The 12,387-nt window shown below is 31.8% G+C and overlaps 2 protein-coding genes across 4 annotated transcripts; one reads left to right on the forward strand and one right to left on the reverse strand.

The window, feature by feature from the left end:
* Positions 1 to 581: 581 nt before the first annotated feature.
* LOC106122483 (heterogeneous nuclear ribonucleoprotein rumpelstiltskin) lies at positions 582 to 8,554 on the reverse strand. Of its 2 annotated transcripts, none has more exons than XM_013318462.1 (9): positions 7,927 to 8,554; positions 7,491 to 7,650; positions 6,305 to 6,359; positions 5,710 to 5,851; positions 4,818 to 4,946; positions 3,388 to 4,266; positions 2,890 to 3,025; positions 2,339 to 2,402; positions 582 to 811 (listed from the first exon to the last, which is right to left on the reverse strand). In XM_013318462.1, the coding sequence occupies exons 1-8, from the start codon at positions 8,218 to 8,220 to the stop codon at positions 2,347 to 2,349; spliced, it is 1,851 nt and encodes a 616-aa protein (XP_013173916.1). In that variant the 5' UTR covers positions 8,221 to 8,554; the 3' UTR covers positions 582 to 811; positions 2,339 to 2,346. The 2 variants fall into 2 exon arrangements, with proteins under 2 accessions (XP_013173916.1, XP_013173915.1); XM_013318461.1 differs by lacking the exon at positions 582 to 811 and adding an exon at positions 1,797 to 2,208.
* Positions 8,555 to 8,889: 335 nt separating this feature from the next.
* Positions 8,890 to 12,186, forward strand: Smn (survival motor neuron). 2 transcript variants are annotated; one of them, XM_013318467.1, is made up of 7 exons: positions 8,890 to 9,026; positions 9,149 to 9,302; positions 9,923 to 10,099; positions 10,398 to 10,571; positions 11,311 to 11,411; positions 11,677 to 11,825; positions 12,143 to 12,186. In XM_013318467.1, exons 1-7 carry the CDS (start codon positions 8,985 to 8,987, stop codon positions 12,177 to 12,179), a joined length of 834 nt encoding a protein of 277 aa, XP_013173921.1. In that variant the 5' UTR covers positions 8,890 to 8,984; the 3' UTR covers positions 12,180 to 12,186. The 2 variants fall into 2 exon arrangements, with proteins under 2 accessions (XP_013173921.1, XP_013173922.1); XM_013318468.1 differs by lacking the exon at positions 12,143 to 12,186 and having other exon boundaries at positions 11,677 to 11,829.
* Positions 12,187 to 12,387: the final 201 nt, after the last annotated feature.

Here is a 12,387-nt window from a genome sequence, read left to right on the forward strand (position 1 = left end):
TTACAAGAGTTGCGTTACTTTTTTTTTTTATTTATTTAACAATACAATTTTGAATACAAATAAACATATGTTTAACGCTAAATAAACCTCATTGGTTTGGTATAAGCGTTAAGGTCTTCCGGACAAAAATATTTTGAGCTTGCACTTTATGTTTTTTCGTGAAATACATTTAATCAAATCTGAGGGTAGTTCGTTCACCAATCTAGGAACGATGTAACTTGCAGTGCGCTCACCGTATACATTTTTTGCGCCGACGGTACGAAACTGGTTTAGAGTTATCGCCCGCGTGCCTACAGGATGTTCAATTTTAGATAAAATACTTTCATTAAAAAAATATTGTATTAGCATTACATATTTAATTTTTGTATATATTGGTAATATATTACAATGGTTAAAAAGTTTTTTTTCGTCGTTTTGAAATTTGTTTAATCTTAATCTTAGGTGATATGATTTCAAATCTTACTAATATTATAAATACGAATGTTTGGATGGATATTTGTTTGATATCTCCAGGACGCCTGTACGGATCTCGCTGAAATTTGACATAGATGTAGAACATACTCTGGAAGAAGACATAGGGTACTTTTTTTTTAGTATTGCGCGGACAGAGTCGGCGGCAGTTAGTATTTTATAAATATATTCGTCTATGTTTGCAAATCTGCGTTTGGCATAACTTTTAACAGCAAATAATGTAAGCGGGAATGATATTTCTTTTCGTATACTTATTAAAATATTCTCACCTAAAAAAATCCAATTTGATCACCCTCTATAAGAAAATCTTGAGTTGTTAATTGATTTTCAAAAAATCATCCTGTATAACAATGAAAAGGCATTTTGTAATCTGTCGTTATCGTCATTGTTTCAAAAGGTTAATACGATATTAATATCAGGCGATATTTTTTTATACTAAATATAAAAAAAAAAATCATTGAGTACTGGAAATATTATTGATAAAATTGCATTTAGATTGCTTTTGCGATTCTTTGATAAGGAAACAAACTAAAGTAAATTTTTTATGTTTGTAGTCCACAGACAGACGACTAATCGTCATTTTCTGACATCAAAAAACATCATCTATATAAAACACATAGTCGTCCCTTTTCTTTGACAAACAGAGATAACATTATGTTTTCAACGAGGATTTTGGTTTCAGAAACCAACGAAGACATAAATATAGTTCTTCTAAGACTCAGTCCCTTCAAAGTCAATTTATGGATTAAAACAAAAACTAAAGATGAATAAGTGCTTTAATATAAAACATAAAAACTTAATTTTGCTAATCTATACTACTTAATTAAAAGTTAATCCTAAATTTACGTATTCAGACGATGTTTCCCGTTGGACTATTTGACCATTTGATAAAAAACCAGTCCAACGGAAAAAACTATTTAAAAGATACAACAATAAACAATAATAATAATGATAAATTATTTTACCTAAATTAATACTGCAATTTAAAAAGCCAATTCATTAAGATTATATAAAGTAAATATCAATAATTGTATTAAATAATGATAATATCATTAAAATTATATATCTTTTAATGAAATTGTTTAAAACAATTTCATTATATTAATATTCTAATCCATAAATAATCAGTAGAATCTCTATATCTCAAATGTCAAGAATAATGCAAGAAATTAAGCGTCAATAGCCTAAGGTTAAGGGTACAGATTTCCGATCACGAGGTCGCGGGTTCGAATCCCTCCATTCGACTAATATCTTAAACCATATCCTAGCACAAGCCTAGGAACTTAGTTGGAATGGTAATAGAAATATTAGTAAATTTCCAAAAAGAAATCTGCTAATATTTCAAAAAAAAATACTTATGGTGTCTAGTTTCTGAAAGACGAGTTACCAAATATTATTTCCTAAAATGCGCATTTTTTTTTAATCTACGCACGGAAATAACATTCTTTTTTTGGAGTTACAAAGTCTAAATAATTCGAGATTGTTATTTAGGGGTTCTTTGAAAAGGAACAGTATTTTTTTTTGAATCAGTTACTGAGGATTTCGACTTATAAAGATTCCATTGTATATTATATTTTAAAATAAAAATAAATTCCTTATAATTAAATTTTTTGGCAAATTTCATGATAATTTTAATTTTATCGAGGAGATACTTATTTAACTTAAATTCTAGTATAATAATAACTTAAGTCCTCTAACTTAGCGTTTTATCCAATTAATTATCCACTTGCAGGCTGCCTGCAAAAGTACAAATGTATTAAGAACTTTTCCAACTTATTTCTTCAACTTAAATTAATAATTAAGCTAATGTAAATGTGATATAAAATAAAATATCATCTAATGATAAATATCTTAATGACATACATACCTTGAGTTTTACAGAAACTTCACCTCTATAGTGTTGCCCATCACATACAATTTATTGTATTGTACTGAATAATACATTAAAGTAATTAATTGTAATTAAAGTGAGGGGTTAAGGACTTGACTTGCAATATGCAGGTCTAAAAATCGTGACATAGGAGAGTGGGGCGGAGAAGGCGGCAGTATATTGCCCCCCCCCCCCCCAAATTGGCCTCTGGTGATGAACACGGGGGAGTCCATCACCGGCGACTGATGGTTGCCTCCCCCCGAGAGGGAGCTGGACGGAGCCGCGGACGAGAGCGAAAGCGTGCCCGTGGTCCCGTCCCGATGCGTTGGAGGAACAGGGAGGTTTAGTGGGTATGCCTCCGCTATGGAGGAGAGGTCTAAAAATCATTATTTAAAAATCACGATATTGAAATTCACCCATTGTAATAATGAAATAAATGAAGGTAGAAAAGATTTAATCTATTCTTCTGACTAATTTATTGTGAAGATTGTACAAAAAATGATATTTCCCTTTCCTCTACATCCCCTCTCCTGTATATAAAAGGATACAATAACACCTTTCGGCGTGCGCAGGCGTGGCAAAGCGCACGAGCGCGCAGCCCACACGCGTCAGCTCCAAAGATATCACCTGCCCCACCAGAGACATCTTCTCTGACAGGGTGGGGAATGTCGTCGACAGGGGAAGCTGTCCATACATATCAAAACTACATTATTTAATGTACTTAACGACTATTATAAGATTTTGATTATTTTAACACTAATAGAAATTGCATTTAAACTTTTTATAATATACCTGTTATATGGGTCTATTAATTTTAGCTCCATAGTCGTTAAAAACATCGATTAAAGTGAATTAATTGATTATATTTCAAATATATGTGAATCGAATTCAGTTTTCAGTAGAATATATTTAAAACTGAACTCGCAGTACAGGGAATTAAAGCTAATTTACGTCTTAAACCAGTTAGCTAAAAATAAAAGAATAGAACACGTACAAAATAAAAAAATAACGAATAAAAAGAAAAAGATACAGGCAAAAATACTTACATTACTTAATTCCACCACTGACGACGTTATTTGTGGCAAACAAACATTCCTATTAGGCGGTCTATTCAACGGAGGTCCGCACCAACCGTTCGTATTACCAGGAGGTAAAGGCCCTTGGGATCCTGGGCCTTGGGGTCTAGGGCCTTGAGGTGCAGGGCCTTGGGGTCTTGGGCCGTGGAATGGACCAGGAATCTGTATTCTTGGATTCACAGGTACAATCTGAGGTAACCTCGTAGTAGCCATCATATTCTGGGGACTAACGTATACTGGTCCTGGGTTGTTCACTAGGGCAATATAACCAGGTTGATTGATACCAGGTCTGAATGATTTATTCTCCAGACTTGTTGCAGGTTGTTGTAAGAATTGTGTTATTCTAATATTGGATACCCCATTTGGATGTACTGGGGCAGAACTAGGACCCAAAGGTATATCTGGTCGTCTTAGATTTTGTGTGATTGTCATTGATATATTTAGTTTTTTCGGTATTGCATTTCCACTTGTTTCTGATTCATTGGTTGCATTAATTGCATTATCATTATTTTGATCATCATTATTTGTGATATTATCATTATTTTGGTTATCATTATTATTTTCACTAATATCTATTTCCTCTTTAATATTTTCATCATTATCATCTTGTTCATTAAAATCTGTATCATTTGGTATATTAAATATTGTTTCATTAATACAATTAACTTTACCATTGAGATATCTTTCGTAATGTTGCACGATATCTCTTAAAGGTTTCCCACCAATACCAAGTCCGGGACCAACTTTAACAAGACCTTTTGGTAGTAATAAATCATTTTCCTCACATCTATACATCAAAACTTTTAGTACTTGTCCGTAGAATGTTTGACCATTTAACATTGCTACAGCCTACAATAAATAAATACTATTTTTTTTTAATTTTTCCATACAAAAATTGATCTTACTAATATAAATGCCAATGTTTATATGGATGGATGTATGTTAGAAGGTATCTATAGAACAGCTGAACAGATCTAGATGAATTTTGCATACTTAAAGAACATTGTCTGGAAGAACACATAGGCTACTTATTAAGTTTTTATTTTAATTTACGCGGACGGAGTAACAGGCGACAAGTAGTTCGGAATAAAGCAGTAAAATATGAATTAAATTACATTTCATACTTCAAAATTGGTCAAACAATTTAATTCCCTATAGGTCAAAATGGAACAGAAATACATACAAATCTTACTTTTTACTAATATTATAAATACAAATGTTTGGATGGATGGATGAATGGATGTTTGTTTAACGGTATCACAAGAACGACTGAACAGATGTCGATGAAATTTTGCTTTTATATAGAACATAGTCTGGAAGAACACATAGGCTATTTTTTTTTAATTCTGCGCTGACGAAGTCGCGGACGACAGCTATTATGGTAAGGAAATACATTTTACCTGTACAGCTTCTAATGGATGACTGTACATAACTGTTGCATATTTGTTAAATGCAGAAATAACACGACAGATCACAACTTGACCGGCTAATTCCAATACTTCTTTTAATTCCGATTTATCACATCTAAACTGTTCAGGAAAAAAAAATAGTAAAAACTTAAAAATATAAATACAAAAATCTATATATATAAAAGAAAGTCGTGTTAGTTACACTATTTATAACTCAAGAATGGCTTTACCGATATGCCTGAAAATTGGTGAGGTAGCTTAGAGCCAGGACACGGACATAGGATACTATTTATTCATTTTTTTTTCGAATTTATGCCTTTTTATTTAACTTACTAATATTATAAATGCGAATATTTAGATGGATGTGATGTGTATGGATAGATGAGTGGGCTACACTAAGTTTTTTTATATATCTACGCGGACGGAGTGGCGGACGACAGCTAGTATTTAATAAAATTATCAGATGTTTCATGAAAACTTTTTTTTTAGATCTTTTAACTTTGGTAGTATGTTTTTATTAGACTTTAAAAAGGAGGTTTATAATTCATCTGTATGTTCTGATTTTCATAATCTTTTTTTTATTCGAAAGGTATTACATACATTTGGTCTCTTTTATTAATATCCATACAAATTCTTGTTTAAAAATCCTTTTTTACTAAAAAGGAAATTTACATAAAATCTTACTAATATTATAAATGTGAATGTTTGGATGTATGGATGGATAGATGTTTGTTGGAAGGTATCAACAGACAAGGATCTTGCTGAAATTCGGCACAAATGTAGACCATAGTCTGGAAGAACATGTAGGTTACTACGTTTTTTTTTAATTCGCAGGCAACAGTGAAGATGTATGTTATAATATTTATTTTAAAAATATACTTACATTAGAAACATGTATCCATTTATCTATTGGAAGTTTAATCCCCAATGACTCCAAATAAGATGGTTTCAGACCATAAGTTCCTGTTGGTTCTTCTGCCCATATATCTATAGATTCCCATGTCGGCAACGGTCGAGTTGTTGTTCTATGATAAGAAATAATAAAATTAAAACTGGTCTACTTTCTTAATATCATCCTCTTTGAAAAGCTTCGCCTCTAACATCAGGTTGCCTCACATTTTTTTTTAATTAAAAATATAAGCAGATATTTGTTAATTTACTAATATTTCTTGTACCATTCCAATTACGCTGTAGACTTGTGCTAAGATATGGTTTACGACAATAGCCGAATGTCGGGATTCGAACCCCCGACATCGTGATTGAAATCCGTACCTTCAACCATTAGGCTATTGGTACTTAATGTTGGTTTAAGTCTTAATTTAGTTATTCTTTTGATGCTATCCCCTAACGAAGGTTGGCGAACTCTGAACACAGCATCTCCAAATAAGGAATGTGTACTTCATTATTCATTGTAAGAAAAAAAATCGATGGGAATCTAACTAAATATCTTTTTGCTTATAATACAAGAAAACATTTACCTTCTATTGGCTAAAGGCATATCCATGTCATCACCACTATCTGATTCACCAGGAACTGTAAATTTTATTAGGATACATATAATTATCAACTCACTACAACTACAACAATGAGGGGCTCGAAGGGCTACCCTAAGTTATTGGAACTAGGCCATAGTCGACCATGCTGCCCTAGTGCACATAAATTAAAAAGCAAATTGCAAAATAATAAATAGAATTGATTACCATAAACCAGTCTTTCCCAAAGTGGGCGATCACGCCCCCTTGTGGGCGCTGCAGGTCTCAAGGGTAAGAGACTCAGAAAGAAAATGGGTGCGTTTTGTTGAGGCCTGGGGGGTGATTTGTAATTTTATTTAGCTAGGAGGCCTCTTAGACAATGACTGCATGAGCTCTCGACTCTCAACAACAATAATTAATTAATTTAATTTGAAGTTATAGTTGTTTTTAAATATGTGAAAATATGGGGGCGCTAAAAAAATATTTATTCTCAAAGTGGGCAGTAGACAAAATAAGTTTGGGAACCACTGCTATAAACTATGCAAATTGCATGTAAAAATCCATGTAATACTTGACTGAACAAAATCCCCGTTTAAAACATATTGTTATCTCTGTTTAGTCAAAGATAATGAGAGGGATGACAATATGTTATATACAGATATTTTGGTCTCACGGGAGTTTTAATAATTTAAGAATTAAATGTTGCTTACTTACTGTATACAATATTAAAAAACATGATTTTATGCTTTAGTCCTAATTTTTATTTATATTACACAAATGTGATTAAATTTAATCATATTTATTTTTTAAGCTATAATAGTTAATTGAGAGCGTCGGTGGCTCAGTGGTCAAGCACTTGACTTGCAATCTGCAGGTCCTGGGTTCGAATACCGCCATGTGCCAATGTGTTTTTCGATTTCCGATTTATATATGTACATTTATCCGATGTTCTTACGGTGAAGAAAAACATCGTGATGCTGCACATATCTGAGAAGAAATTCAAAGATATGTGTGAAGTCAACCCGCACTTGGCCAGCGTGGTTGACTATGGCCTAATCACCCTTAACTTAGGGTAGGCTCCAAGCCCCTCGGTGGGGACGTGTAGTGAGCTGATGATGAGTTAAATTAAATTAAATGGCCTGTGTTTTAGTAAATTAAATCAATAGATTCTATGATTAGAAAAAAAACTTACTTTTATAAACAATATCAAGTTTTTTTCCATCAATTGCCTTCAGTTTTAACTGTTTCCTTGCTTTATTACATTGCTCAAAATTAGTAAAAGTTAATTCTATTTTTTGTCCTCTTTCAAGATTACCACCTTCTAATTTTTCTAATGTGTTTACATCAATAGACTGTAAAAAACAAATCATACAATAAAATGGGGTGAATAATATAAAACTAGAATTTTTTTTTAATAACATGACACATTTTTCATTAGTAATTTTTTTATTCTTACTAAACTAACTTACTTAATTAGTAGTTTGTCCAAACCATGTTCCACATCTATACCAAATCTCAATGAGGTCCATTAACAACTATCCATCCTGCCATCAATTTTTACTAACTTCCTCTGTTATCATTATCCTTTTTAAATGTACAAGATAATTTAAATATGAAGTGATACTTACATTTTCATTTAAATAATCTTTTATCTGTTCAAATGTCCATTGGTAAGGAATGTTTGAGACCAATAAAGAGAAAATTTCCTTTCCTTCCTCCAAAGCGACATCTTTTTCTTGTTTAGGATTGACTGTTGCATTACCTTCACTTTTTTTTCTTTTGGCACTACTGTTCAAAGACTCATTTAGTGTAACACATTCATTGCGTCGTTTTCTGTTATTATCGTCTTTATCAGAAGAATCGTCTTTGCTAGCCTCATATTTTTTATATTTTTTTGAAGAATTCTTACCTACGCTGGCCATACTTATGCTTGATGCAAAAAGGAAGAATTTTTATGAGTACTATTTCATTAAAAAAAAATTGGTATTGAATTTTCTCAAACACTAAACTTCGTAAATAATGCAAAAAATTAAGGCTTCCACTGTACATGAATATAAAACACTATAAACATCGTAGTAGCGCAAATGTCCATTTTATTTCTCTTATATAGTTTACAAATCATGAATTAGTTACTGTAAGGTAATATTTTAAAAGCAATACAAATGCATAAGGCCATGAGCAAAATAAAATTGGTATTATTTTTAAGATTTATAAACAAGAAAATTGAAACCAGCATTTGACAGTTCACTTGACACTGACTTTCTTGTTTTTGAATTTTCTTGTTGTTGATAATTTTACCACTGAACAAAGAGTAGTCTCCTGTTGGCTCCTCGAGAATTCCCTCAAGATTGGACTTGTACGAAAGCAATACTAAAATTAACTGAGAAAATAATCTCACGATCTTTTCGCTCTTAAGATGCCCAAGAAGCCTTTTCTTTGGAAAAAATACCACCATAAAAGAGAAGTTTCTTATTTTACATTTAATGGTTTGTTGTCATTTGACAGTTAATACCAATTGACAATGTTTGACATTGACATTGACATCCATATCAAAAAATACAGCTTGTATCTAAAAAAACTTACTCAATTTAAATCTTAACAAAAACCAAGTAATAGTTTAAAATTTTGAAATTCTGGGTAATTTAAAACTAAACTAATATTGTGAAAATATAAAAAAACAAGTAAAATGTCGAACTGTGAACTTCTTTACGTTAAAGGAATGAATCTAGTAAGTAAAACTTAAATGTATTTGGAATGTAATCTAAATAGTATTTGATTAAAAACAAACAAATTTTGTTTTTCTAATCATGGTTTGGTAAAGTTTGTTAATGAGTTCACACTGTATTTCAGTCAGAAACAGATGAAACTGTTGAAGAAGACATATGGGATGATAGGAAACTTAACGATGCATACGACAAAGCTTTAAAAATTGCTAATGCTGAGGTAGCAAAGCGCGTGGCTATGTCCACTAACACACAAAATTTAGTTAAAAACCCTGAGAAAGGTGAGTAAATATAATGTAACTGATACTTACCATTTTACAGAGATCAGTATGAAAAAGAGAGAGATAGACTGTACTTTTCCATCTCTCTTTTGTTCATATTTTAGACGTTCATTGATAGTGTCACTTACTAGAAAACTCCCTTTTTTGTTGAACATCTATGTTACACCAGTATAGTCAAACCTGTATAAGTAAAAAATATTCTCCAATCATGATGAACAAGATCCATTAGCGAGATAAGGTTTGTTAGAAACCTCTATCAGTGAGAAAAATATGTAGATCTCTTAGTCTCTTATCCAAGTTTAAGTTTATAACATATCTTACTAATATTATAAATGCAAATGATGGATGAATGGATGTTTGTATGAAAGTATCTCCATAACGGTTAAACAAATCTCAAAGAAATTTGGCGTACTTGTAGAACATAATCTGAAAGAAGGCATAGGATATTAATAAAGTTTTTTTTAAATTCTGTGTATATGGAGTCATGGGCGACAGCTAGTCTTTCCATGAATCTCCATTTCAGTGACTATTCTACTATTGTATATTGTATTATTTTTGATGGCTAGTGACACCATTGTTAATAAGTAGGACTAACTGTATGATAAATTTTATTTTTACAGATCAAACAAAAACAAAAAATGATATATCACCTCAAAAACTGAAATGTCCTCAAAAGAAAAGTGTTAAATGGCAGGCAGGCATGCCATGCCGAGCTGTTTATGATGAAGATGGTCAAGAATATGAGGCATTTGTGCTCAGAATTATCAATGATAAAGAATGCATAGTTAAATTCTTAGGTAAAGTATTAACTGTGATTTTATCTTACTTCTTACTAATATTATAAATTAAAATGTTTGGATGGATGGATGGATGTTTGTTTGAAGGGATCTCCAGAATGGCTACATGGATATAGCTGCAATTTGACATTCATATAGAACAGTCTGGAAGAGTATAGGCTACTTATTAAGTTTTAATTCCGCGCGGACGGAGTCACGGACGACACCTATGTAAAATAAACATTTAGATATGAATTTGTACAAATACTTCTAAGTTTTTATTATAAATTACAATAAGATAAATATGAATATATTTCAGGATATGATAATTCAGAGATAGTATCCATTAGCTCTTTAAAACCAACGCTTGGTAAACATGAACGCATGCGACAAACACAACAGGCATTGTGTGATAAAGATGATGGGTTCGGAAGTCAATCATTGTTAGAAAATATGGACTGTAGTGATGCTGGCACAAGTCTAGGAAGTACAGGTAAGTACTAACTTAACTTAACTTAACTTAACTTTAAGAATAACATATGTATGTTATATAAATAAATTAATATTGAAAGTATTAAATTAATCTATTAATAATTTAACAGTGGTAGCTTTAACATCTTCGCACGAAATGTCGCGGCTCGCCCTGTGATATACCACGACCACACAGAAGACAGGCGTACAGTCTGATGAGTGTGAGTCCCGGAGGCCTAATTTAGTCCACTTTCCCTTCCCACCTTTTTTCTCATAAGGAAAGGATGGGAATTGGAAGTGGACTTTCCGGATGAGAAGATGCATGGAAATGTATTCTTTCCGTGCATCCTCTCCTCCGTCGATGAAAGGTAGGCAACGCATATGCAATTGCGTTTGTCTATGGGCAACGGTCACTTCGCTATTTCAGCGATTTCAGGTGGCCGCTCGCTCGTTTGCCACCTTATGATATATTTAAAAAAAAATCTTACTAATATAAATGCGAATGTTTGGGATGGATGTTTGTTCGGAGGTATCTCCAAAAAGGATGTATGGATCTTGATGAAATTTATAATAGTATACATGTAGAACATAGTTTGGAAGATCACATAGGCTACTAATTAGGTTTTTTATAAATTATGCGCGGACGAGGTTGCTGGCGACAACTTTTTAATACTATTTCGTGAAAGTTTACTACAATTGTCATGTTTCGACTATTTACTGTTTCTCAGTGTATGAAATTATAATTTAATTGTTATTTTCAGATGGATCATTCCAAAAAAAGAAAAAATCAAACAAGAAAAAAAATCAACGAAAAATGAACTTTCCTGATGTACCAATATTTAATCCTACCATGTTGGGAAATGTAAGTAATAACATGTACAAGCCTTATATGAGTTTTTAGAAAATTATTTATATGTCGCAGATGTGGATGTTGGTATTTGTGTGTGTATGTGTTTGTATGTGTGCTACAAAATAAAAAAAAACTGTTTATAGGCAACGCATCTGTGATCTTTTAATTTCACATAGATTACTAAGGATAGTAACTCATATCTACTTTAGCCAAATTGAATGTTTGTTCGCTTGCCAGTAACTTAAAATAATAAATTTTTTTATTATTTTTTTTTTAGCTAAATTCAATGGACATGCCGTTACCTCCTCCACCGCCTATAGGATTTGGATCAGAGCACGACAGTTCAGAAGACCAAGCTATATCCTCAATGCTGCTCAGCTGGTACATGAGTGGGTACTACACCGGTTTATACCAGGGAATGAAAAGGTAACCTTGTAAAAAGCTCAATATAAATGTCTTTACTGTAAGCATAATGTCTAATTGTGGGTTTCTGAGACCAAAATCTAAATTTAAAATATTTTATATCTGTTTTGTCGAAAAAATTAGTGGGTGTGGGTAGAATTAAAAAAATATATATAATAGCCTATGTGTTTCTTCCAGACTATGTTCTATATGTATGCCAAATTTTACCGAGATCTGTTCAGCCGTTCTGGAAATAACTTCAAACATCCATCCATCCAAACATTCGCATTTATAATATTAGTAAGATGGAAAATCTTGTAAATGATGTATTTTTTTTTCAGGGCAAAAGAAAATCTAAATCGGAATTCCATAGATTAAATTAAAATAAAAAAAACATTTTTTTTAATATTTTATTTTTAGTGTCACATAACACAAACTATCTTTTCAAATAGAAATAATGTTATCTATTAAAAAATAAATTAAATTATGCCTCCAGGTTCCTGAGTATACTATGTACAAAATATACATTTAGATAATTTTATATATAAAAAAATCATGAACAGTTCAATCTGATTGGTGGGTTTTC

The sequence above is a fragment of the Papilio xuthus genome, unplaced genomic scaffold (genome assembly GCF_000836235.2).
Source record: "Papilio xuthus unplaced genomic scaffold, Pxut_1.1 DF826923.1, whole genome shotgun sequence".
Lineage (NCBI taxonomy): Eukaryota > Metazoa > Arthropoda > Insecta > Lepidoptera > Papilionidae > Papilio > Papilio xuthus.